This window comes from Paralichthys olivaceus, chromosome 13 (genome assembly GCF_024713975.1).
Source record: "Paralichthys olivaceus isolate ysfri-2021 chromosome 13, ASM2471397v2, whole genome shotgun sequence".
In the NCBI taxonomy this organism is placed as follows: domain Eukaryota; kingdom Metazoa; phylum Chordata; class Actinopteri; order Pleuronectiformes; family Paralichthyidae; genus Paralichthys; species Paralichthys olivaceus.
Genome location: NC_091105.1, coordinates 22,255,572 through 22,282,711, shown reverse-complemented (window position 1 = coordinate 22,282,711; position 27,140 = coordinate 22,255,572). Strand labels below are relative to the sequence as shown.

At 42.4% G+C, this 27,140-nt stretch overlaps 1 protein-coding gene across 6 annotated transcripts in view; it reads right to left on the bottom strand.

The window, feature by feature from the left end:
• Window positions 1-27,140, bottom strand: part of dop1a (DOP1 leucine zipper like protein A) — a 29,698-nt gene that overhangs the window by 864 nt on the left and 1,694 nt on the right. Inside the window, exons 2-37 of one of the 6 annotated variants that reach the window (XM_020091312.2) lie at window positions 26,869-27,064; window positions 25,910-26,091; window positions 25,627-25,797; window positions 23,256-23,445; window positions 22,911-23,009; window positions 22,638-22,737; window positions 21,181-21,290; window positions 19,295-19,409; window positions 19,036-19,156; window positions 18,606-18,725; window positions 18,172-18,289; window positions 17,284-17,313; window positions 16,066-16,335; window positions 13,133-13,658; window positions 12,618-12,901; window positions 12,052-12,204; window positions 11,878-11,978; window positions 11,492-11,757; window positions 9,271-11,401; window positions 8,890-9,001; window positions 8,491-8,673; window positions 7,763-7,888; window positions 7,249-7,383; window positions 6,872-6,927; window positions 6,627-6,731; window positions 6,377-6,443; window positions 5,701-5,845; window positions 4,649-4,728; window positions 3,956-4,065; window positions 3,587-3,736; window positions 2,778-2,839; window positions 2,312-2,464; window positions 1,101-1,237; window positions 946-1,001; window positions 684-848; window positions 287-416 (exon numbers count right to left, since the gene is read on the bottom strand). In XM_020091312.2, coding sequence (XP_019946871.1) covers window positions 287-416; window positions 684-848; window positions 946-1,001; window positions 1,101-1,237; window positions 2,312-2,464; window positions 2,778-2,839; window positions 3,587-3,736; window positions 3,956-4,065; window positions 4,649-4,728; window positions 5,701-5,845; window positions 6,377-6,443; window positions 6,627-6,731; window positions 6,872-6,927; window positions 7,249-7,383; window positions 7,763-7,888; window positions 8,491-8,673; window positions 8,890-9,001; window positions 9,271-11,401; window positions 11,492-11,757; window positions 11,878-11,978; window positions 12,052-12,204; window positions 12,618-12,901; window positions 13,133-13,658; window positions 16,066-16,335; window positions 17,284-17,313; window positions 18,172-18,289; window positions 18,606-18,725; window positions 19,036-19,156; window positions 19,295-19,409; window positions 21,181-21,290; window positions 22,638-22,737; window positions 22,911-23,009; window positions 23,256-23,445; window positions 25,627-25,797; window positions 25,910-26,091; window positions 26,869-27,006 — 7,197 coding nt within the window. In that variant the 5' untranslated portion in view covers window positions 27,007-27,064. Of the gene's footprint in view, window positions 1-286; window positions 417-683; window positions 849-945; window positions 1,002-1,100; window positions 1,238-2,311; window positions 2,465-2,777; window positions 2,840-3,586; window positions 3,737-3,955; window positions 4,066-4,648; window positions 4,729-5,700; window positions 5,846-6,376; window positions 6,444-6,626; window positions 6,732-6,871; window positions 6,928-7,248; window positions 7,384-7,762; window positions 7,889-8,490; window positions 8,674-8,889; window positions 9,002-9,270; window positions 11,402-11,491; window positions 11,758-11,877; window positions 11,979-12,051; window positions 12,205-12,617; window positions 12,902-13,132; window positions 13,659-16,065; window positions 16,336-17,283; window positions 17,314-18,171; window positions 18,290-18,605; window positions 18,726-19,035; window positions 19,157-19,294; window positions 19,410-21,180; window positions 21,291-21,592; window positions 22,738-22,910; window positions 23,010-23,255; window positions 23,446-25,626; window positions 25,798-25,909; window positions 26,092-26,868; window positions 27,065-27,140 lie in introns of those variants that run through there. The other 5 variants (XM_069536691.1, XM_020091313.2, XM_069536694.1 and 2 more) reach the window with 5 other exon arrangements.

Genomic DNA, 27,140 nt, shown 5'->3' with positions numbered 1-27,140 from the left:
AGCATCCTCATATATCTTACTCTATTTATGTCTTTCTTTATTCTCATATAATTTCATTGGTATTCTCGTAATGTTAGAAGTTTCCTCTCAATGAAAACTTTAGCCTAATTTTATCATTACTTAAATTTCATAATAGTACGACTTTATTCTTTAAATCTCTGAATTTATTTTCTTCAACAAGACTCTGCTGTATGATAGAACTTTTCCCCGAACTCTCTTTTGAGGAGGCAGTCATTTGTTTCCATCACGTTAATAACCTTGTGTAGACAGAGGGAGAATGAGATACCTTGGCCCGTTTCCTCAGCAGCTTGGCCAGTCGGACCACGTAGGGTTTAAATTCCCTCTGATGAGTCCCCTGACGTCTCCCTTCCAATCCTGAATCGTCTGAAGCCTCCGGGATGAAGGCCCAGCGGTACCTGTGATGAGACAGATCTCACTCAGATATAACCTTGATTCAATCTATTCAAAGAACCACCAAAGCATTAAAGGAGTGACATATTCACATGCCGATTTAAATACCCTCCACATATTGTGTTGCATTCATCCATCTGAAATAATGAAATAATGACACGAACACATACACAATCTCCACTTTTGACAAATCACGTCTGTTTCTGATTTTCTGCCCTGGCCCTATCACATGCAAAGCCTTATACGACCCATGTTTGTTTGTTGGTACTGACATCTGGAACTGAGGCAGACTCTCAGGAGGAAGAGCCAAGGCCAGGTCCAGGAGCTTGCAGGCAGACAGATAGAGGTTGAGCCAGCGCTGGCTGTTGTAGGAGGTGGAGAAGCCGTTTCCACCAGAGTACGTGGTCTCCAACCCAGCCACTGACGGACCTGACGTCCTAGAGATGGACAGAAGATGATAAATCATTAGAGGGAGCCCAGGTAGGAGTGATTTGGATCATTATTTGCAGCTAAGTTTGCAGTGTCAGCAGATACCTTGATATGTCTTCATCCGCTGTCAGCTCCTGCTCCATCAGTAGAAACACCTGAACCTACAGAAAAAACAGTTTTGTGTGTGAGTAGGTCAATAACTGTAGGAGACAGCAAGAACGAAACACATGATGGTGCAGTGTGTGACATGTAGCGCTCACCAGTTCAGTGATCATTGTGGGCCACAGGGAGGTGAGGTGTTGAGGTGATATGCGCAGCAGCAGCACCCTGAAGAACAGGAACACCTGAGCATGGAGGATTGGCACCTGAGGAAGACGCAGGCTCTCCACCAGACGCTCTGAACACAAACACACACAAACTCAATGAGAAGTGATGAAGGTTAAAAAGCACCTAAAAGCTTTGTCTCTCAGTATAGACTGTCAACAGGTGAACGTATCCTTTAATGGACTCAACACTGTCCATTATGTCTCTGCTGAGACCTGGTATTAACATCCGTCCTGAGGGATCCAATCACAGGTGGACAACACTAAGTTTGTCTGTTCACACTTAGTAATAAAATGTGTCTCCTGTCACCACTTGTGATCAGAGCTCACTTCCCCACTCTATGTGCAAATTAACAGGTGTGTCATTTCTGTTCACCAAGAACATATTATGTTATTTTTAGCCAGTCTGAGTTTACATATGTGTCCGTCATCAGTGTGTCAAGCCAGAGAGAGCGAGAAGGAGCAGAGTCAGGAGGGGCTGAGGGAATCAGTGAGCTGTGTGCAGCTCTATGATGGAATAAGATTTCACCCATTTCAAAAAAAACAAAAACGAAATCTTTTATATATTTTGATATTTTAGCTGTTGTCACAAACAAATCAACGTATGGGCACTGAGTAAGAGTAGAATACTTATATACTTATATTTATATACATTTATTGTGAAACTGTAGCAGGTCAGAGGACATCAGCTGAGTAGGTGGCCTAGTACACAGTTCCTCTCACACATCTGGAACTGAGGCAGGCTATGGACTTAGAATGGGTCGTCCACTAACCAGACGGTTGGTGGTTCAATCCCCAGCTCTGCTATTGCCAGACGGTGCAAGAAACCAAACCTCAAATTGCTCCTGATGCCTGTGCAGGCAGTGTGTGAGTGATGTGTGATAGAGAAGGTGCTGCACATAGATGTACAGTATGAATGTGTGTGCATGGGTAGATGGCAGAACTGTAAAGAACTTTGAGTGGTCAACAGGACTAGAACAATGCATTACAAAAGTGATCTGATCTCAAGACATTTTGGAAGCATTAGAGTGTTTTCAGACTGGATGGATGTTAATAGAGGGTCTCTGCTTAACCCTGATTGTGCTTGTAGTGGGAAATGTTGCCCTGAAGCAGAACTTCTGCTCCATATCTCTGTGTTTCTTGTTCACCTTGAATGTCTGGCAGGTATTTCTGGTACTGGTCCACTTCGCTGCTGTAGATGGTGAAGGCGAGACGTTTGAGCAGCATGGCCCTCTGCTCCAGCTCTGCGTCTCTGTTGGTGAACAGACTCAGAGAGCTGCTCTGGGCCACAGCAACGCGGGCTGGAGAGGGAAACACACTTCATAAATCTGTGTGCCAGTCTTTAACCTCTTAATGGGCTGTGTTACATTAGTATATTTTTTTTTTTACAGCTGAATGAACAACAGATTTATTTAGATCTGAAATTCATGCCCTTCTTTTGATTAAGACACTTTGCAGGACGCAGGCCTAATTCTTTCTGAGATGAGACATGAAAAGGGCAAAACACTCTGCAGGTGTCAGGAGATATGATCTGCTAAATGATGTGTAAACTCCCAGTGATAATATCTACACTTATGTCTAAATTAAACTCTAATAAAGAATCATAAGGCTTACTCATGAGGTCTCTGAACGTGGTCTTGTCATGAGTCATCAGGTGGTCAATGATGGCTCTCCAGCTAAAACACGAGAGAAATGATGATACATTAATATTCTATAAATAAAGAAGGAAAAGGGCACAGTGAGCTTATATCTCATTAACACATGCCATTACAAAGTTAAATTCATAAGAACTGTAGATGACATTTTTTAACACTTACACATACTGTACATTTACAATCTATGTCTCTTAAACTGAAAGGAAACGCAGACTTGCCTCTTCCACTGTGCGGCAATACACTTTTTATCTAAGCTTTTTGTGTTACAATGCTTTATAGTGACATTCATGGGTAAAAATGTTATTTCTTTGTGGATATCTGATGTGGTGATAAGTCAACTAGACACATTTAGTTAGTTGACTTGTACTGTAGATCCTCAGTGAATTATTTTTATAATTATATTTTATTTTCCAAGTTGAAAAAATATGGCCAGACTACTTTGAAAAAAAATGTTGTGAGATGTAGTCCCTCCATCGTGTTCTGGGTCTACCCAGAGAGGATAGACGTGAAGGGGGAGCCGTTCTACTCCGAGCACCGTTCACATGTCTGAACTTCTCATCCTATCTATAACTAATCTTGGCTGCTTGGTAAAACAACCTTTTTCTTTCAGTCTCTACCCAGAGCTATAGGTAAGGGTTGGAACATAGACTGACCAGTAAGTCGAAAACTTTCCCTTGCTGGTCAGCTCCTTCTTCATAATTAATAATAAATTAGACTAACACACACACACACACACGCACACACAGTCCTGTCCCCTCTCCTACTCACTGACTGACGCAGGACGAGTCCATCTGGAAGAAGGTGTGGTCCATGAACAGGTCGAAGGCCTCCTTCTTCCAGGCACGGCGGGTGTATTGGTACCCACTTAGGCTGCTTAACAGTTGGATGCAGGCCCGGTAGCTGGGGGCGTTGTGGGCACTGCCAGGAGAAACAGGAAACATTAGACTTTCATTTTCAAAACATTCACGTGATCAGCTACAACTCATTTTCACACTAAATCCTCCTTAGCAGCTTGATAAGATTATATCTTCTATTTGCTTGACATCATCTTTATAGACAAGTGAAATAATAAAGCAATATTAGAAATTTTAAAGTTAAAGTCAGATAATATCTTGCTGTAACAAAACTTCTCCTCACCTGTGGTTGCGGAGGTAGGGCACTACATAGTGCATGATATTAACCAGCAGCGGGATCACTCTTTCCTTCTCGTCACTGTAGAACACCATGTCCAACAGATGAGCCAGCACCTAGCAAACATATTCAGCATTCCTTATGTCAGTCTTCCCACATATGCTTTTGGTTACCATGGCAACACTGACAGACGTCCTCACAAAATATTATTAGAAAGAAGGCATTAATCGCTGTTTACCTGCACTAACAATAGACATGAGAAATTGCACAGTAACATATAGATGTATTACCACAAATAGACCCATTAATCAATAAAGCTGCAAACATGAGTGAAGCACGCTCCTCCAGCCAGAGTGGAGGAAGGTGGTGAGTTAATTCCATTGTTCAGCTCAGCTCTAAACCGCACACAACACCAAACACACAGCTTCATAGGTTTACTTATAATGATTTACGGTGAAGAGGGGAGGTGGTCGTACATCAGCTGAGTTAAAATGGAGTATGCTGCCTGTCGTTGATATACTGTTGGGTGAGCCTGGAGCAACAGGCCTAAATGCTGCTGCTTAATGTGAGTGAGAGTGCCTTGTTACACAATCAGGGTGAACAATGGAAACAAAGTGGCACAACCGCTGATTGATGGTCTGAGAAACAACAGCAGCAGAGGAAGGGTTGAGCTGAATCGCAGACATGTGAGTGTTTTACCTCAGCCAACAGCGTGAGGGCATGAACGCTGTACACTGATGGAGTGAAGCTGGAGGCCTCCATCACTGTGAGCATTAAATCTACAAAACACACAAACCCAACATTAACAGCAGCAACACAACAGAGAAGTATTAATACAGCCATGCTGAACCATGCAGACCTGCTTCAGTGTGTAAACACATCCCAGATGCTTTTTGTCACGTTTCACTGCGTCCCGTTCAGATTAACTTCTACACTTAATTTAGCTGGATTACATTAATCCGTGACATCTCTGGTATAAACATGAAATTACCCCTCCCTAACCAAAATAGTCTGCCCTGAACAAAAATACAAAAAATAACTATCTACAACTAATATCTAAACTAAACAACTGACTGAATATCAGACCAGAGACCCTACTGACGACTCCACAACTATGAAACAATCTCAGCCTGTTAGTCTGAACTTCTTTGAGGAATCAGACAGAAACATTTAGAAGCAGAAAGAATGTTAATCACTACCCTAGATTATTTGAGGGGCATTTAAACTAGAATTCAATTATTGAGCTATATCTGATTACACTATTAAGCTATCAGGAATCTTATTACATATGGACGAGGGTAAAGATCAACCCACCAGCCCAGTTTTTTCCTCTTTCTTCACTGGCTTCCACAACATTTTGGAATTGTTTTTAAGGTTATTTTAATTACTTTACAAGGCACTTAATGGTCTGATTCCTCCGTATATTGTGGATCTTTTATCCCAATACGACCCTGCTCCACTTTGAGATCCTCTGGTAAGGGCCTTTTGTTTGTTCTTGATTCTCGGATAAAGATTTATTTCTTATTTTATTAAGAACTGAGTTTTTTTCATATTTTTCTGACATTTCAATAAGCATGCCTTCAATATTAGTTTGGTTTTAGTAAGTTAAGTGTGAAACTTGGAGATATACAGTGGAGTCCAAAAGTCTGATACAACTATCCTCAAACGTTTGGACCCCACAGTATACTGTAGCAATATCAATATACAGATATGGCTTTTCTAAATGCAGTTAGTGAACATAAGAAACACACCTTCTACGTCAGCTTCCAGGTTTGTTCCATCCACAACAATCTGAGGAGAAGCCTTCACCTCCAGGTTTCTCCTCAACCATGTCGTCTGCTCCAGAGAGGAGCCTGCAATCGTCCCGATGGCCTCAACAACTTTATGGGTCACGTCCTGAGTACACAAAGAATATTCAGTATGTTAGTAAGGAGCATGTCCATACTGGAAGTCCTTACAGCAATTGACTCTATAATCCTGCTCAACTGTCGAGTGTCAAACTACATCAGACCTTTAATTTGGAAAAAATCTTATGACAATGAAATAAACAATTAAGAATAAAACTGGTGTTAACCATCATAGCATAGTCACACTACTGGCCAGATGTTTAATATGATGACCCTAACCCTAACCCTAATGGAATCGTCCAACACCTTGTGCTTAATTTAGATAAATAAGAGAGGATCAGATATATGATGAGGGGCACAATAAGATGTGGGACACCTTTCTTGAATACATAAATTACTTCCAAAATATCTTTTAACAATTTTTCAGATAATTATATACTGTTTATATATTTTATGAAGTGCATGTCTTAGCTTTGCATTTGGCCTGCTCACCATTTCACTGACCAAATATTGAAAAAACAATTAACAGATTCGAGGAGGAAAGTAACTGGTTAAACTGCTTTTAAAGTGATTGAATTACCTGCAGCTCCCTCTGGTCCTTCTTGCTCTCCAGATTGGGGTTCTTCAAAATGAACTCATTCAGAACTCTAGAGAAAAAAGAAAGACAAAAAAGAAAGACATATTAAACAAGTTAAAATCTAGGTGTGAACTACACAATAATCACAGGATTCACAATATGACACACAATAGTACAGCTGATTCCTTAGAGGTGGTGAGGATTTAATGACACCTTTACAACATCTAAAATGAGAGAAAGCAGAGAAACAAACCCCAGTATAAGAAACTGTCCAGGGGCAGGAAGGCCCAACTGTACAGAGTCCTTCAGCAGGGCCAGCAGAGACGGCCAGCTGTCCACTAAACTGGACACAGGGATCCTACAACAAAAACAAGCAAGGAGGTAAAACAACTCGGCACAAATAGGACTTATGAAGGTTAAATGGATTTGAACAATAATAGCAAATAAATACCAGGGAAAAATCCATTATAATCAAATGTTCTAAAGCAGTGGACTCACCTCTGGACGTATGCAAAGAAGAACTGCAGCATGCAGACCTCTAAAGAGAGGTGCTTCTGTGGGTAGAGTAAGCAAACAATGATTGACAACAAGGTGAAATTAAAAGACTTCAAGATAATCAAGAAAACAAACAAAATCACAATGTTCCAAAACTTTCTACATGTCATACTTCCCTTGTTCTTGATTTACAAATAATTATTTATGGTCCAATACCATAATACTGTTAAAACTCTAAAACTTCTGTTGCAGTCGTGCAAACAGTGACATTTGTGTTGACCCAGCTCTGCAGGGTCTTTTAGTGAAGAGTCGGGTGATGAAGATTAAACATTTTGAGCCACAGAACAAATGAAACCCTGGAAAAAAACAGAAAAACAAACCTTGTCCTTTGCGATGGCAGGTGGCTGTTTCAGAACCTCCTTGACCGTCTGCATGACCGTTTCTGTGCGCATAGCACTCACTGAACGAACCAGCTCAACCAGCAGCAGCTGCTCTTCACTGGCTACAGGGATCACCTGAAAGACGTTGTATGAATGGTATAAATTCAGTTTAATAACTACACTCAAATTAAAGCACGATAAGCCTCAAATATAGTGTATTTATATCACGTTGAATAGTATGTGTACTGCATTTTTGATGATAACTACCTCCAAGACTGTGAAGCATTGCGAATCCACCACTGTTATCATTCAAAGAACATTTTTAAGACATGTTTCACTATTACATTTTAACATGTTGGCAAAAATTACTACACAAAAAAATGAAAAAAGCGAGGATTGTGTTTATGATTATGTTCTGCTTGTTGTGGGAAATGTTGTCCTAAAGCAGAGCTGCTAACTTCTGCTCCATATCTCTGTGTTTCTCCACACTCTTGAATACAGATAAAACTCCCACCTTATTTCTGACTGGAGTCTTGACCTGTTTCCTCTCGTTCCAAACGTAGGCTATCGCTGCCATGAAGTGAGCACCGTGGTTCATTGAGATTGGACCCAGTAGCTCTAAGATTTGCTGACGGAGGTTCTGTAGAGCAGATTCAAGTGAGGACGTTAGGTTCGACCTAAACTGCTGATAACAGTTACAATACACGACAGGCTTTGCCACCACCATTGACTTGTAAATATCATCTATCAAAAAATTATTCAAACTCAGTGTAATGTCCTCATACTACTAGGAAGACATTTCATTACATCCCAACATAATAACTGTTTGAGGACAAATACAGAGCCACAACTACTAATGAGATGTATGAGATGCTGCTGTCTCTACTGTTGACCAGTAATACAAGTATGGAGTTTTTTGTCTACGCTCTAGCATAGTTTTGTCTTCTGGTGTACACCATTGTCTACAGTAACAGTTAACTAGTTTACAACTAACTGACCTCTGCTAAAGTGCTGCTGACCTTTTAAATTATGCACCAAGTTTGACTTCATCACATGTGCTAATTGAGTTTTTGGGGGAGTGAAAAGAAGCAATTCAAATCTTATCATTATAAACCTCCTCTCATTTCTTTGTCCTTACTCCACTATCAGGGTATTAGTTTGTTCGGATTGATCATTTAGCTAAAAGTGGATTGTAATTCATTGTTGAGTGTTTGATGGAAAAGCTTGTGTTTAGAGGGGTACCTTCGTGGAGCCCAGGTTGATGTTGGAAGTGGAGGCAGCAGAGGCAGCGGCTGGCTTGTCGGAGTTGTCAGCCTGGTGGAGGACACTCCAGAGCAAGGTGACAGACGACATGATGGTGTGCAGGATGGACAGGATACCTGAGCGAGCCTCAGCCAAGTGCTTCTGGTCAACACTCACTTGTAGCTGAGAGGCAGAAAATGCAACAAAACAAACCCCTCTGTAATAATCTTTTAATATTGAATGAAACAGAAAATGTCAAGCATGTCAATACATATTTCACTCACACATTTATCAAATAAAGACATAAATATCATGAATTCAGAATTTGCTTTACAAAAACAATTCTATGTACCTGTTTAATTTCATTTGCTATAATAATTTGGTGCACAGTGCCCTCACCTGGTGATACTGGGAAGTGGGATCCAGCAGGCAGTAATGGATGATGGCTGTTATTCCCTCCAGTACCGTCAGAATCAGGTCAGGGGGGATGCAGAGAGCGATCCACTGTGGCCTGGAAGATAATAAGCATATTCTATGCAGGTTAATCAATGCAACTTTTCAGTGATTTTTTTTTAATATGTCAATAAAAAATGTGGAATGTTACACATTAAGTACAATTGACGCATGAGAGAGATGGATGATGTATTTGATGGTCAAGAGTGCCATCTGGTGTCCAAACCCTTGCTTTGTTATTTTAGTGCTTGTACTTCCTGTATGATAGCTGTCTGTGATTGTACTATAGCTAATGGATGTTAATACAATCCATGTGGATGTTTATACCTTGCATCAATTATCCCCGTCTCGTAGCGGTACTGCTGAAGAAGGTTGTCCAGGTTCCTGCAAAGCTGCAGAGTGACGGAGGCCACGACCCTCCTCAGCACCCTCCCCATGTATGGCAGTGTGGCCGTTATGAGCCCGATCCACTGTGGATGCATCTTACACGCATGGTGCTGATGAAGTGCCCTGATCACTGCACAAAGGAACATTCCCTGCGCTGTGATTGGCTGTCCATGCAAGTATTGGAGTGATGTCATTGGCTGCTGAGGGTTAACGTGCTCCACTTCTCCACCGAGAATCTCAAACCCTGCGCCGGTGGTGCCTCCTGTCACTCCACCTCCTGCACCTCCTCCCACGGGTCCTCCTTCTCCTCCTTCATCAGCTGGCACCAGAACTCTATGCTCAAGTACAACAAGGCTCTGCAACAGTCTTAACAACTGTGACTGGACAGCGCTACAGCTGTCAATCTGGTCCTCTGACAGGTTGATCACACTGTCCTCAGACAGACCCTCCTCCACTGTGGCCACATTAACACCTGCCACCCGCTGCTCGTGCCATTTCTGAGCACTGAATATAGAGGAAAGCAGGCAATGGAGGACCACCTTTTGAACTTTGCACTTAGAGAGGACATCACTGATGAAACTAGCAAAGCCCTTTGCAGAGCCACCTGTGACTTTGGAAAGCTCGCTGAAGAGGAGAGCTAAGACCTCCACGCTGGTCAGCTGCATGGCTCGGTTTCCTGCCAAGTCCTGAGGGCCTGCCGTCAAGTGGGCAGAGTAATAGCTTCTTAGGAAATAAAGACAAAGCGAGATGATTATCTCCAGGTACATGGCGCTGCGAAATGAGTGGGAGTGGGAGTCCTGGGGGATGGGGCAGTAGAAGTCTTTGCCCATGACGGAGACCCTGTGACGTGCTAGGAGGTTTTGGAGCAAAGAGAGCTGTGGAGTGTAGGTGTTGTTGATGCTGGTGGTGGAGATGGCACTTACAAACCCTGAGGGCGTTGCTTTCAGCATGGCTGCGATGGCTGACAGAGCATGCAGGGACCGGGAGGAGTCGTACAGCTGGAGGTAGAGCAGAACATGCTGGTAGAGAGGGTGGATGTTAAAACGAGGTGGGGCAGAGGATGATCTGCGTCCTGTGGCACTGACACCCCCAACAGTTCCACCAGGGCAGTCACTGGGTGAGCCAGTGTCACTCTCAATCTCTGATACCTCACCTTCCCCGCAGCTGTACCAGTTCTCTAGGTCCAGGCTGTCCCCAAAGAAAATACTGGGCAGCCGCAGTTTCTCGGCTTGATTGGCTGCCTTTCTCTGCCTCTCCTCCTCTTTCCTCTTGGACTTCTTGATCTTGGGCTTGGCCCCCGGAGACTTGTCTGCCAGCCTCTCCATGATTTTTCCTTTAAGACTGAGCTGGGTGCTGCTGTGGCTACGTTTGCGGGCCTGAGGGTCATCGACTCGCAGGTTGTGGTCTGGGGTGGCGGGGTCAGAGCTGTCTGGCAACGTGACAATGGAAGGAGAGGAACTATGACGGGTGATACCCTCTTTACGCTGCTCCTCTGCCAATATATCAGCCTGTGTGACAGAGAGGAACTCGAGTGTGCCTTCAGCCAGCATCTCCGGCAGAGTCTGGTGGTTGGAGATGGAAAGAGGTCCGGCGTCAAGACGGAGACCAGTCGAGGTATCTGAGGAAGTGCTGTCTGTGTCTGTCTGCGGCCAGTTCTCAGGTGGATACGCGACTTCAAGCGATCCCTCATCTGCTAAACTCTGAACCCGGTCGATTAGCTCTTTAATAACAGAGGACACAACAACTTCCACAGAGTCCTCTGACAAGTCATCTGAGGAACCAGGCTGTTGGTCTGAGCCATTTACTGCACTGTTGACACCCTCTGGTTCCTCAAAGCTGCCATTTTCCACTGTTGATGAATGAGAACCACTGGACTCTGAGCTTTGGGCCTCCCCCTGCTGGTCAGCAGGCTGATATGCACCAGCTAGTTGCAAGTTCTCACTGCTCAGGCTCAGTAAGGACAGGCTGTCACTCAACGGGTTCACAGTCAGGCAGAAAGGCTCCATGTCGCCCATCGCCAGACTTCGGAGCTCCTCTTGTGTAATCCTCTCCCGGTGGAACTGACTGAAGTCTAATGATAGACAGAAAGATGAAGAAATAGTTAACACAAACAGATGCTCTTATCATGAAGCACCTAAATAATTGAATGGTCATCGCTCACTGTCGGAGAAGCCAGAGTCCCTGGTGTAGATAAGTTCTGATGGCTCCTGTTCAGGTGGTTCAGGAAAGACCTGGGCCCAGTGCCGCTGGGCTTGTACCTTCTGAATGGACACTCGGTGGGTCTTTGGGTGGAGCAGTAGGAGGAGAAGTGGCTCAAGGACCCGAGCTATATCATGTCTCTGAAGGACCTGACTAAGCCAAGCCCGACCAACAGCACTGGTACATGGATCCCAATAACTCAGACTGTCGAGCATGATGAAGAGAGATCTGCGGGAAGAAGTGAAATGGAATGGAGAGAGAAAGTGGATAAGGGAAAAAATAAAGAGAAAAATGGAAGATACAACTGTATCACACATTCACCATTTCAATGTTGTCAACAGATCCTACCTGTCAAATGTACGACTAAAAGGAGAGGACTTGGTGATGTTCAAATCTCGTGTCAAATGCCACAGCACAGAGAACTTCACATGGGCCTCCAACCGAATTCTCTGAAAGAAAACATAAGGATTTAATGGTGTTTATGTGCTTCTATTTAACTGGTAATGTGTGCACTGTGCTGACCTTGTCTCTGTGCATGAGTTGCTGACTGATGACGTCCTCACAGATGCTGGAGGAAGGCACCAGGTTGTGGAGCTGGTAAAAAAGCTCTACGCTGCGTTGATGGTGTTGAGGTGTCCCTTCGCTCAACTGGTCCCACAAGATCAAGGCCACACTCTGAGCAGAGGAATGACACATTAAGAACGGATGCAAAATTTGCTCAGTCTATAAAAGACATGTTTGAGGAATAAGAAAAAGGGATCTCTGAGTTTTCCAGCTTTGTTGTTTTTAAAAAAATGAAGTGTAGTTTAATGATGATGATTTGCAATTAAAGCCCAATGTTTAACGTAGTAAATGTTTTTCTATTTCATGCTTCTTTCTGATTCAGTGGCTGTGAAATTATTTTTGCGAATGTTGGCACTTCTGTCAGCTCTCCAGAAAACCCTATGCAGGGGTTGTTTTCAAACAACACTTTTAAAGTGAATTTTTATTCAGCACCTTAGGTCTTAATGGGTTGAAGATTTAAAAAAAACATGGAAACAATGAAGACCACCAACAGTTTGGCTTCAACCTGAAACGAGATCTCTAACCTTGAAGAAGTCCGTCTTATCAGCGATGTACTTCAGGATTCCCTGAGTGAGCGGTGGCCTGATGACAACAGCAACGCGACCCTGGCTGGGGCTCATGGGCTGGGGGGACTCCGTGTTGTCGCCAGATGCCACGCTCTCAGCTGTCACCATGGCAACCGACTGGGTGAGTCCTATGAGGTCCATGAGTAGGGAGATGGCGACGCCCTGTAGGCTGAAGTCACTGGCGAGGCAGGAGGCGTCCATCAGTGTCTGCAGCCACACTGGCAGACGGACCTGCTCGCTGTCTGTATGGATGCAGTAAGGATATACTTTAACCCAATGCAGTACATCTTTATCTTTTACTCTAATGTTTTATTGTCGGAAAAAATTACAGTTACCCTCTATAAATATTCAATTACAATATTCAGATAGTCCCTCCCTCCAATTCTAAGCATAGGAGCATTATACATATTTGAAGTACTTCAAAAGTACTTATGTGGTCCTTCAATAATTATTAGTGGGTTTTTGGCTCTTACCCAACTGCTCCTCCTGTGTGGGTGAGGACTTGAGGTTTCCCTCTGCGATGTAGACAGGGAAACTGGAGCATTCTAGGAAGAGCTGGCAAGCAGCAGTGAAGGCAGCAACATACTCCCTCTGGACCAACCCTCCTTCTGAGCACATCTCTGTATAATCACAGTGCTGGGGGCCATCTGAAACCAGGGGCCCCGGCCGCATGACTTCAGTTCTTACATCCTCAGGTCTGTCGACAGACCCCGGGGTGATATACAGGCTGATGAGTCGGGAGAGAAACTGCTGGAAGTGCTCCAGGCAGCACTGCATGACTGGTTTGTCCACGGGCTTGGTCTGAGATGGGCCTGAGGAGCGTCGGCCTGCTTTGACCGCTGAGTGGGAATGGGGGATGCGTTCCGTTTCCTGGGGACCATCTCCCAGGTACTGGACAAAGTCTGTGAAGCCACATTCTGAGGAGCGACTGCTGAGAGGGTTTTCCCCATCCTCAAAAACATCTATACTGCCAGGCTGCTCCAGTGTAGCTGGGAGAGCCTGCATGAAGAGAGGCAGGTGATGAAGGACGTTTAGCAAAGAGGGATGGAAAATGCTGAGTTTTGCTATTGTGAAAATACAGAGAGCCAGGAAATTTGTGCTGATTCCCACATAGAGCTGGCTGGTATATGGACTTTTGTTTCAATATATTTTCAAAGGAGGTAATTGATATAAAGCCGTGCTCATGTTTGCACCTCTACAGAGGAAAAGACAGGATGTAAACATTCCAAAAGTTGAATACCAGGTCCTTTAATGGAGGGAAAAGCACTAGTCATCAATTGTATCTAACTTATTTGTTTTGGGATGGAGTTATATCATAAAGGGAAACAAAGGCTTTTTTTAAATATTGAAGTAGAACCCTACATTTACATATGACAATTGTTGAGAGGCCAAATAACAGATTGGCATTTAATTCTGCCCAAAATATTTTAACTGTAATACATAACATATACTGACACTCCAATATAAAATGACAGATACCTGGATAAAGGACTTGGTTCAAACACTACCACCATTTCAGTTACTTAGTGTGTAATAACCACATGACAAACTATTGGATATAATAACATATTTCTCTCAGTAGACAGAGACAATGAACATTATTAAAACAACAATATTAACCACAACCGTTCACTGCTGTGTTCTGTACACCGATCATCTGTATATGAACCTGTGGGGTCCTGAGGGACTAAGCGTAGAGTGAACTGTACACCAGATGTACATCCTGCTGCAGACAGACTGACAGTCCAATAAAGTTCATACGATTCTTTGTCACAGTCAGGCTCTGAGGGCCTGAGAGATTTGTGGGATACATTTTGATTGAGGCAGCGTGCACTTCTGGAGCCTGGACTCAGATGGCATGTTAGCATGCACGTTCTCTATATGCCCCTCAGGGTGGGGGTGGGGGCGTTACAGTATTCAGTGGATGTATGTGGGATGTTTTCCACTCTGATGGATATGACACACCTGGAGACATAACAGCCTAATCTACTCCTCTCCTTCCTCAGAGAGGAAAGGCGAGCTTGGGCTCAGCTGTTGGTTTAACCATCTTCTGTCTCTCTACTTGTGCTCTCTTCTACCCCTCATGGGTCTACCTCCATCCAGTCAAACCCTGTCTCATCTCCAGATATGGGACTGAGTGACTAAACTTTTAATCACGACTCAATGAGCTCTCAAACACTTTATCAACCAGTTTGCTGGCCGGGGACCAGGACGACCAAGCATTTGCTCTGAGCAAGTCTTCAAATGCCTTGTGTCATGGGATTATGGGACGGCAGGGCCACCCAGCCAACTGTAGATCAGGACAGGAGGCTGGCAGAAGGACAAGAGCCGGAAGGGGCCCAGTTCAGGGACCAGGGAACACCATCAGAGCCTGAACTGATGGGATTTTGGGCATTAGCTTGTAGGGGAAGTGGGTCGAGTAGGTCAAACTGGGATTTGCTCTGACTAGAGGGCAGGAAAAAGGTTTATGTTTTCATCAAATGACTTTTTTTAACATCAGAGACAGAAGAGAATCATGAAAGTTTCTTTCAAAGTCGGCGGTTGGCACAGCAGTGGCATTTATGTAGTTTTGGTGCCATGATTCCATCTTCACACAAAATTAGTTTCAAAGTTATCAGATAGGTGCAATATTAACACTCCTTGACTTTTCTTGTAGTAACAAAGCTTGAATTAATTAAATCAATGTTTTTTGCACACTTTTTTTCTAACTTCTTTGAAGATCTGTCACTGCAGACCCTGATGCTTTTTCCTCACAAAGGTGTTCGCGAGAAAGGACAGATACAATTATGAGACTGGATTTTTTGGGGGGGATGTAAACAAAAAACAAGTGATCCAACATAAAGGTGAGAGAATGGATTTATCCATGCTTGTAGATGTTGTACAACTCATCCTTTGGGTTTCTCCTCACTGTCTTTAGGGCATTTTCACATCTTAATGTTTGGACCAAGGTCCTAACAAAGGTTCATGTCTTTGGTTCATGTTTTTGTTTCACATTGCAATTTAGGGAGCAGACTAAACAAGGTTTAAAAGCTCCCTTAGTCTCATTGGCTATAGCTCACTGTCACACTCATTATCAGTCACAACCAGGCCACAACACTTGTCACAGTACCTGATTTAGAGAAGACATTTAGCCTGCAAGACATCTATTTCTGCAAGTGTCTTGAATTGTGTCTTCAAACACTGGATCATTTTGATCGATCAACAATTTGTCTCTGATCTGAACCTTTTCTCTGCAATTTCCAAAATCTGTGGTGGATCATCCTTGATGATATCCTGTGGTGTTACCAGATACTCTCTTATCGCGGTTAACATGGCACGAAAACATATTAGTAAAAAACTCCCAATTAATTTATTTTTCTTATAGAAAGCAGCATTCACTTAATTTTCCTTAATATATTGTCCTCACCCGTTTGTCCTCCTTGTCTCTGCTGTTATTCTTTGCTGATCTTGAGGAGTTGCCGGTTGAGTTAGAATGGCCCTGAGGCCCCTGGGAGCCCGAGGGCAGGGCCAGAGGGGACACCAGCGGTGGCTGCACTTTGCTGAGGATCTTGGAGCAGAGGCGAAGACAGTGGGTGAGCTCCCCGAGGCCCAGGGCCTGCAGATGACAGGTCAGAGCCGCCACCATGCGCAACAGCAGCTGAGGAAGATGCTCAGTCTGGATCTCAATGTACGTCTCCTGAAAATTTCATGAAAAACAGAAGTGAGGAAACAAACGTGCATTTATTGGGAATCTGGACGGATGTGGATCTTATGTGATGTAATTACTGCTGGTAACTTCATCAGAGTTCTGCTGGACCATTGAAATCTTTGTAATGATCGATGTATCACAGTGTGATTGAATAAATGTGTTTTCATACACATTAAAATCTAGAATTAGCTCTTCTCCCTCTGGTTTTATTCTGAACCTACATAATCAGAGCAAAATAGTCTCTGCTACTGTAATTTTCTGCCTAAAAAATATTAATGTTTAGAAATACTTTTTGTGCTGGTGGTTTAGTATTTAACTTGACAAAATACAACAGAATCTTGTCTGAAGTGAAGGCTCGACTCAGATTTAGTTTTACCATTTACTATATATTAGACCTGTGGACACATGTAAAGATACTTACTTACTTGTCTTCATATTTGATAAATATTTGGGTTTTATTGCACCTTAATGTTTTGTCTTGAGTGGGGTGATCTCCTCATGAAGTTTTTTTAACATATTTTAACTTAAAAAAATACATTTTTATAAAATAAAAAAGCAAATGATAAAAAAAAAAATGTAACCATGGGAGTAAATTAGAATAGTCATATTTCTTACAACATGTGAGAAATAACTGCAGGCATGCAGAACGCACAGACACACTGGGCAGAGATTTCATTTTCACAAAATCCATACCGAACAGCCAGGATTAGTTTTCACCACATGTAAAAGACTGTTAGAGTCCCACCGCCACATTGGGATCATGTTCATTTTTTGGTATTAAAATATGACATGTGAGCCAATCATTCTGAAATGATCACTCTGAGCAGGGCAGGAAGAAAGATGGTCTGAGGAATGTTGGCAGGACGTTGCAGAAATGTTATCGTAGCCTCAGTGAAGCAGGGTGAGGTGAAAAAGCAGGAAAGAGCAGTACTTTACCTGGCAGATTACCCTCATGCTTCTAGTAGGCTTCAAGGAGAAAGAGCAGATAGTTTGAACAGACAGGAGCAAGCAGAGCACAGGCCACAACACTTTGTTTGCAGAAACACACACTTAACCTCTCACTCACAATCTCTCAGAACACATGGTTCTCTCTCCATCACACACACACACACAAGCATTTAAACAAGGTATTAATAGACTTTCCAACCTATTCAGATTGGAAATAAGTTAAAGACAAGCATATTTCTGGAGGATGCAAACAACATTTTGGCAGGGAAACCTAACACACAGGCATTTTCAAACCTGTGTAGGGGCTGCAAATATACACACAACAGATGGGACACGCACACACACACACACAAACACCATAATGGTGGCTATTAGATCCAAAAATTTGAGTTAGATGACAAATGTGACAAGATGAAGGCCAAATCGCAAATGGACATGAAAGTTATTTGTTGGGAAAATATTGGATTCAAGGAGGGAGTGTGTGAGCCACAAGGGAACGAGAGAAAAAGAATCAAGATGAAAAGCACAAGCAGAGGTGGGAGACAAGGGACTGAAGAGGAGGTAACACAAAGAATGTGTTAAGAGAAAGAGGTGGAAATATGAAAAGGTAAAGAGAAAGAATGAAAAATGACAAAAAAGAAAAACAAAAAATTTAGCAATAATGCTGTGCTGAAAATACAATGAACAAAGAGAAGGAAGAGTGAAAGAGAAAAATGAAGGAACATAAAAAATAAGTTTAATAATAAAAGAAAATCATAGTAGAGTGAGAGCAAAGACAGGAAGGATGAAAATGAAAACAAAGACATATAGAAAGAAAGATGAACAAAAAAGACAGATGGACTGACAGACAGACAGACAGAAAACAAAAAGTCTCACCAAAGAAACAATATCCAGCAGGAAATCCACCAGCTGACAGAACTCTACCAATGAGAGCTCAGGTGGATCTACACATCCAGAAGGCCGCTGTGCACGTGTGCTGCTGTTCACCGTCCTCCTGCATCAGAGGCATATTTTACTGTGAGTAAAGTACAATAGCTAGTAATTGACTTCAGTGTGTTTGGAAAATATAAAACAGAGAAGCGAGAGCCTTTGAGAGCTGACAGCGGTGTCAATGAGTTGCAAACAAAGACTTGTGATTTTCAGTGTCAATAATATGTCATCCCCTGCGTTCTGAATGCTCTATCTACGCAGACGCCAGCTCTCGCTTTAATGTCCCGGACATGTTTTAAAATGTTCTGGATACTAGTTAAGTGCAGCTCATAAACTGACAAGCTCTGTGTAAACGTACACATTTATTTGCACCCACAAACCTGCAGCACTCCTCAAACCAGCGAGCGATGTAGTCCCACATGTAGTACGGCTCAAACGAGTTGAACAGGAGATTGGCTGTTTTAATAAGTTCGGCCGTCTTCTTGTTCTCTCGTAATTTGCTAAGAATAAAAACAACATTTATAATCATGTCAAAACAATACTTGAATCTAAATGATATGCAACTGTTGATTACAAGCCTCAATTTCTTAATATAGTATAACTCCAATAATGAATAAGCTTGAGTTATTAATCACATTTTCACAATTTACAGGGGAACATTTGCCACAGAAATGGGACTCCATATTACTCCACAGTTTGTATAATTTCAAATCTTGACCACTTGTCAAAAGTTTTTCTATTTTACCTGTATATCTATTTGATGAAACAACTACTTTATGTTAATTTATGGAGGTGTTGTACTGGGCTGACCTGCTGAGGTGTGTGTGGTCTTTGCTGAATGGACTCTGGTTTTGGAGGTCCAACTCTGTTCGACACTGTGTATGCAGAGTCCGAAACACCTCGATCAAAACGTCCTCTAGGATTTGTGGACCTGGAGAGAGACACGTGATGATGTCCACAGTGGATGAATGTTTACAATATTGATATTCAGTTATGTGACTGGCTTCATATGTCGTGATTTACAGAATTACAACACAAACTAGAAGATGGTGTCTACGGCGTCACTTACCAAGCTCTGGTTTGTCCAGCAAACTGATGAGGATGCGAAATGGCTTGAGGTCGTGCATGAGGATGCTCTCCTCTTCACCACCTCGGGCCTTGCCCTGCAAGATCCCTACCATCGCCTGAAAATACGTACACACAGAGGCACATGAACACGCACACACACAAACACATACCTGTTACAGTAAAAATCGAATATCTGTAAACTCCCAAGCCACTTTTCATGCCACTGAGAGAACATTTATTTGCTTTTGATTTTTGTTTGTTTAGCCTTTTAGAATATTTGGCAGTATCAATCTCATATTTGCATTAAACTCCCTTTCATTTTTTCATTTTTTGGGTGTGTGTGTGTGTTTCATGCTTCGTTGGTCACGTAATGGGCTGATGCCTGGAACAGACGGTCTCTGTAGTAACAGCCTTCTCCCAATGGAGGGAGCTCCAATAATTGTCGGAGCAGATGGCAGAGGAGCAAACAAAAAACAAAACAGAAAAAAAAGTACTATCAAAAACAAAACTTCCCGTGCCTGTCGCTCTCTGTGCACCCTGTTCTAACCCCTGGAGTACCGAAGCCTCTCACATGCCAGGAGGGCGACAGCTGCTTTGAGCGTGATGAGAAAGATTACACAAGTGTGTGTCCCTGTGTGTTTGTGTGTTAAAATCTGTGGGATATATGGGAGCCGTCTTCAAAGAAGGGATTGAACAGGAGAAGAGAACAGGACATATATGTAAACCCCAGAGAGGATGTGGCAGGTGTGGAAAGAGAGGGATGAGAAGGAATGGATAAAAGTATTTAAAAAAGAGAGGGCCAGATCTACCAAATGTGGAGCAAGCCCCAACACACACACAGACACACTCAGACACACACACACAGACAGACAGACAGACAAACAGACACACACACACAACTTCTTCTGTAAAAGTGTGTTGTGAATTCTAATTCTACAAAAAAAACTAGTTTACTATCTATAATAACTTGAAGGGGGTCAGTACGTGCCCTCAAAGTATTAAAACAGTCAGTCTGCGGACTCACTCAGACCATTCCAAGGAATATGTCTTTGAAAAGGCTTGTTTCAAACTTCCTAGGTAGAAGAATGTCAGCTACTCCTGCACTCTTCTCTCAGCCCCAACCCAGCCGGTACCAGTCCAGCCTCCGAACCCACCAACCCCCTGAGCTAGCAGCTTGTTAGCTACCACAGGCTAACCACAACAAACAACACTGAAGAAACACTGCAGTGTGGAGGGATGCAAGGAAGAGAATGTGTCTGTGCACATTCCTCCGAAGAACGTTACAATTCGAAACCAGCGGTTACGCTTTATTTATTCTGACATGCTGGAGCATTTCAAGAAGAGTGTCTGTGTGATCGGCTCATTTCACCACCGACTCTCAACCTACAACAACCTAAAACTCGGGACTGAAACTCTGTACTGAAACTCGGGACTTACTCCTCCGTATTGGCCGACTGTCCTGCTAAAACTTGAACAAACATGAGACAGTGTAACTTACAATTCAGAAAAGTCCTGTTGTAACCAACTGTGAATGTGTGGCTGGTCTTCTACAGCTATATCCAAACATTATAACGTGACTCTCGCCATTCTTGTTTATCGGAGAGTTAGTCAATGTGCCAGAATGAGACCGGTGATAGGCCTGGTCGCGTGTCAATCAGAATACAGTCAGCCAATCAGAGGAAGGGCTCATAAATAATTAAAGAGCAGGCGAAAACAGCGCCAAAGAGATGAAGAAGCGGGGACATGGAAATACACATTGCAGCAGTTTTATTTTACTTTAAACCACTGATATATCATCTTGGGGGTAATAATACCTCAAATTAAATCCCAGAAAGGTGTAACATATGGGCCTTTTCAGCTGTATTTGCAATGAGTTTGAAATCTCACCTGGACCAGCATGTCCTTAGAGAAGGTGTTGAAGTATTGGCTAGCGTGCTCCTCTGGGTTGCTCTGTCGAGTGCTGCGGGGGCCTATTATCAACCCATTGTTATCAAAGCCTTAAAAAAAACAGAGACGTGCAGTTAGAATTAACATAACAGAGAAGAGCAAATGGATGTCTAATCTTCATTAAGATAAATTATCTGTATCTTGAAGTTCTACGTCTTAGTAAACTCCTAATGATAATCACTAAGTTCTATTCAAAAGTGTCGTGGACTGCGTCACACTATGGAATAGGGCTGCACAGTGTGACATATATATCTCACGTGCTTATAAAACAAAATGTTGTAGCACCCGTGTCATACATTTGTGCGTGTGTTTGAAACACAGTCGCTTGTGTGGGCTATGAGGGTTTGCGTACTTGCTGGTGTGTGAGGTGAATTGACGACGCATTGTTTTTCTACTTGGTAGTTGTACTCTGTCGTGCTAGTAAGAACAATGTCCCCGTCTGTGTAGAGACAATACAACAATCACCAAGTCCCACAATTCCTACCAAACGACTGAGACAGAAATGTAACGACTTGGTTAATGAACTTAAATGAAGGAGAATGAAGCAGCATTTTCACATCATTATTTAAACATTGAACAAACAAGCCCACTAAGAGAGCGAGTAGGTGATGCGTGTACTCACACACACATATACATACACACAGCCTCTGTAGCACCAGCGCTCTGTGCAAATAAAGTTAACGTACAGCCCTGTGGCAGCATAACCAGTTTCAGATATATAATACAGTAATTCACTGAGGGAAAAACCCTGACTGGCTTGTGATCTGGTTTAATGCTGCCTTTAGAATCACACTGCGCTGCAAATCTTAACTTATGACTCTGACCTTCACTCCACTTAAACCTTGTTCCTAATCCTTTCTGTTAATCAGGAACTTGAGATTCTAACTCCACAATCATTACAAGTAGCTCCAGATAAGAATCAGCTTGATACATTCAGTGTGCATCCTCCGTCATGCAGACACTTACCGACATGATCATCACAGTGAGTTGCAAACAAGAGAAAACACAGTAAGACAAGGACCACAGCAGACATTAGCGTGGTTTATGCTCCACAGAACAGAAAAAAAGACCATAAAAAGCATCCATAAACCTGAAGTGTACACAAATGACGAAACAGAACAATGTGTTTGCAAAGTTTGGATGTCCCCATGGTCCATGTAAAACATTAACAATGCTGGTATTCATAAGTCAGAGCTATAAATATTCAGGCTTTTTCCTGCTGGATTCTGCCAAAGTGATGAACAGTTACGTTTCTACCACAGGTAAATAAATGAATCGGTGTAATATTTTTACAAACAAACAAACTCCTTTTACTCTTGCAAATTATCTAAATCTCTCCTGTAGCGAAACAGCCATATTATTCTCTGTGTGTGATTGTGTGTTTGTGTGTGTCGCACCCAGCAGCCAGGCATAGAGTCTGCGGTTGAGGGACATGTCTCTTCTCAAAACCACATGTAAGGCTGCTGACAGAATCCGGATCATGTCAGGGCGCGTCGCCTGAACACAACAAAACACAACAGAATATTTGTGACTGTTCCAATATATACACACACACACACACACACACACACACACACACACACACACACACACACACACACACACACACACACACACACACACACACCATACTTCAGGTATGATGCACAGGCCTGTAGAGCAGAGCTCACCTGGCTCATGTGGAAAGGGAAGCAGAAGAGGATCAGGTCCAGGGTGCTCCTCTGCACCAACACACTCGAGTCCTGCACTGAGGTGCTGACCGCCTCCACCTGTTGACAGCAGAAAAGAACTGTGGGTCAACCTGTCTACAAAATACACAACCCTTCACATCATTACAGAATACTGATAAAATAAACCATATGAAAACACTGCACTGCTGGTTAATAACCCAAATCACTGTAACATCAGTAACAATAACTTGATATTTTGCTAGAGGGTAATGCAGTATGTTTTGTCCCTCAGGACCATCACTAGAACTGTCCAAATCCCTTTTTTGTTGACAGCCTCTCAAATACCATGAGCTCGATGTCACTGCCAATGACATAGAGCTGGTCCTCCATGGAGAGCTTGCGATTGAGGTGCAGCAGAACAAAGGAGACCCCGGGGAGACGCACAGCGGGGCTGGTCAGGATGCTGCCCCACAAGGCACTGTAGAAGGCCGACTGCTCCACTGCTGCAGCCACCTTCTCCAATAGGGTATTGGTTCTACGACAAGCAAACAAGGAGGACATAGTGAATATTGTAAATATGCCTTTTAGGTGCACTCCAGCTTTTCCCTTCTACAACACTGGACTGCAAAGTGACACAGTCAACAAAACAAAGGTGGTACTCGAAGGTAAAAATACACACACAGGTGACAGAATGTTTTTCCAAGAACAAAGACAGCTTTGTTCTAGGACAGCTTTGTTCTAGGAAAAAAAAATGAAAAGATATTTAAATATGTCTAACTAAGTATGATTTCTAATATAGTTATTCCCATTCTAATGTTAGTTGGGTATCATTTCATTGTGTGTTGAAAGAAGGGCTGCACAATTATGACCAAAATTGTAATAAAGGTTATTTGTGCTGCCTTCACTTTAATGTTGTGCTGCTAATGTACAAATGTGGGTATTGGCCATGGTTGGTTTTGCTGAATTTTTAGGGAGCTTCAAGTCTCTGAAGTTCAGGAACCTCTGATAAAGATGGTCAATGACTTGCAGTACTGTGGGTTTACAGGAATTACTGCTCAGTCGCAGAAGTTGCATCAGGGGTAGAATTAGTCATTTGTGTTACAGGAGTGGGAGTTCCAGTCAGAAATTAAACTCCATGTGGAATTCAAGGTGAGGTGATAAAAACAATGCAATCTGCTGTTCAGTTTTCCATTGTGAAAGAAGCTAAAATCAACTCAAACAAACAAAGAGCACTTGTACTTATCAGGTACTAAAACTACATGTGTAGTGTAAAATAAAATGAGAAACAAGTTAAGATGACCCCTGATACAGAAACTGTGAAGAAACTGTAAAGTTAAACATTGATGTCAATCCATGGTAAGTGCGCACGCACGCACGCACGCACGCACGCACGCACGCACGCACGCACGCACGCACGCACGCACGCACGCACACACACAGAGGCTGTGGTCAACTTTCAAGCAATGCTGATAATATCTAGATTATATAGATATTAAATACAGACAATGCACTATATGCAAGCAATATGTACATAATGTTAAGACAAAAAAATAGACTTAAAGTTTAAGTGCGTCTGCTAGAGAAAAGAAAAATAACGTCACTTATGGGACAGATATTATAATGTATGATTTGTACAAAGCAGTATCAGTAGTTGAGTAGTTTAGAAGCAGGGTGTATTAATGATCTAAGATACTGCAGTTCAACTCCAGCAACATGTTAGTATTCTCTCAATGCCTCCATTCACCCAGTTGTTACTGAAAATTACATTTGACTGATTATAGAAAAAATAATGAAACATTTAAATTGTTTAAAGTATAGAACAAATTAATATGAGTTCACTATAGAAATTGTGTAAGCACTGCATCCAACCAACATTGCTACTCTTTGTTGCATTTAAAAACAACAGCAAATATATTAAACAAAATAAAGTATATGACACTCCAGTTTAAACGTAAATATACTGTGCTATGGAAATAAATAGCAATTACATGGTATTGCACATGAATAATGATAGGAGTATTGCACAGGGAAAATAAAAGTCTGGTGTCTATTTGGGTTCAGTGAAGTGATGGCCTTGAGGAAGAAACTGTCAGTGAAATTACCTCTGAAGTCAAACAATGAAATATACTTTATTGTCCCCATGGGGACATTTTTCCAAAGTGCCAAAGCAGCTGCAGAACAGTACATTGTGTAACAAACAACAAAAAACAGTATATCCCAGAATAACTACTTCAGTTACTTCAATTGCTGCATAAGATCTGCAAGTTCACCTTCTTCTTCATCCCTGGTTTCTATGAAATTTAATTCTTTTTCTTTTTGTTGACATTAACTTTTTTCCTTTGTACCATTTCAGGTTATTCACTGGACTTGGAAAATGGATGTGCTGTTAAACTTCTGACTGGCAGTATAACACTGATTAGGTTTTTTTATTTGTGACACAGCTGAACACATGGAAACAAAACAGCATCATGTGCAAGCATTTTAGTTAGTTGTTTTATCTAAGTAAGAGACGACAGATATTTTTTTCAACAAAAGTTGAAACAGAGACAGATGTCTAAGACTATCTTCAATTTTAATGTATCTTGCAATGACTCAGAAATCTCATATATTATTCATACAATCTGCAATCACTTCCTCTCCTCATAATACTCTAAAATGCTGTCTCCTAATGGCTTGTTCTAATGCCTGCATGTGCACTTTTTTCTGCTCTTCTTACCTGTCGTAGTACTCAGAGCCCTCCTCCAGACCAGGCAGGACCCCGGTCAGTAGCCCCTGTAGGCCTGGTTTCAGAGTCTTCCCCAGGGGCAAGTAGTAGGTCTCATAGAGCCCCAAAAGCACAGGCTTCACAGACATGGCAGCGTTGGAGAGTAAAGGGAACAGCCCGGAGCTGCAGAGGATGAAGAAGTTAGAGCTCATGTTCAAGATCAGATACTAGCAAAAGACTTGTGTCAAGATCATTTATTGGCCCCTACGTTACCGCGTAGATAAGACAATATTACCTGTAAAGAAAGAGGTCTTTGGCCAGCCTCTTGGGGCCAATGATCTTGAAGATGATCTCATATGTCTCCAAGGCCTTGCGGTGGACCCCGCTGGGCAGGGCGGGGTGGAGGCATTGGGCCAGCCGTTTGCCTATCGTCAACTTCTTGGGAACCACTTGATATTTTGCATTGTTCTGCAAAACCTGAGATGCACAGGACGTAAAAATATAACGGTTTAAAGGAGCAATGCAGACAAGCAGGGCGACATCCACTCTGCATCTCACACAAGAGCAGACTTATGACGACTTAATAATTATGTGGTATCCATGTGCAATATAATCTCTGTAAACAGGTTCTGCATGTGAATATGCAGAGTATGTAGGTGAGGGACGAAAAAAAAAACTCTGCTTTGTGTGGAGAAATGTTTGACTCGTGTGATAAAAGAAACTAGTCGGACTGTAAACAGTCTACGGCGAAGATATCAATTGTCTACACCAGAAGCATCAAACTGATTACAATATTGGATTTCTGTTACTTTAAATTTATGCAGTAAGGGTGTATACATTTCCTGAATGGCAAAAAATTCGATTTTGATGAATAAAATAAATCTGACAGAATCAGTCGGCTGCTACACCAAACCAATGACATCAGGATTTTTTTTTTTTTGCAAAGGACTCCTTTCCCATTGCCAGAAAGGTTTGCTTTCTGTTTTCTTTCCACTGATGCGTCATTTGGACGTCACTAACACTCTGGAAACTGAGGTGCTCTCTGTTTTGCCAAAATTAGAGTGTTCACCCAGGTGTCATGTTTTTATCACTGCCGATTGGAGCCAGAGCAGGTAAACACCCATGTCTCCTGGAATTCAATCATGATTCTATCCATTCCCATGCAAGACAAAAGCCAGAGATTTGTTTTGTTCACTGGAACACACCTCTACTACATGTAAATGTAAACCAAGCTGCAACCTCTCTGATCCTCACCTTGTTGAGTTTACCCAGTGCAGAGATGAGATCTGCCCACTCACTGGAGTACTCGAAGTTCTTGAGGGCTTTGTCCACTGCTGCCACATAGTTCCTGTACTTGGAGTCACTGAGCAGCTCCACTTCCTCTGCATTCATTCTCTTGGGTGATTTTTATTCTAATGTAAAACACCGGGGACACATGTGTACATCACACCTAAAGAAAAAGAGAAGAGAACAAAACAAAGACAACAAGAGGACGATGAGACAACACCAACACAAAAGGATCATTA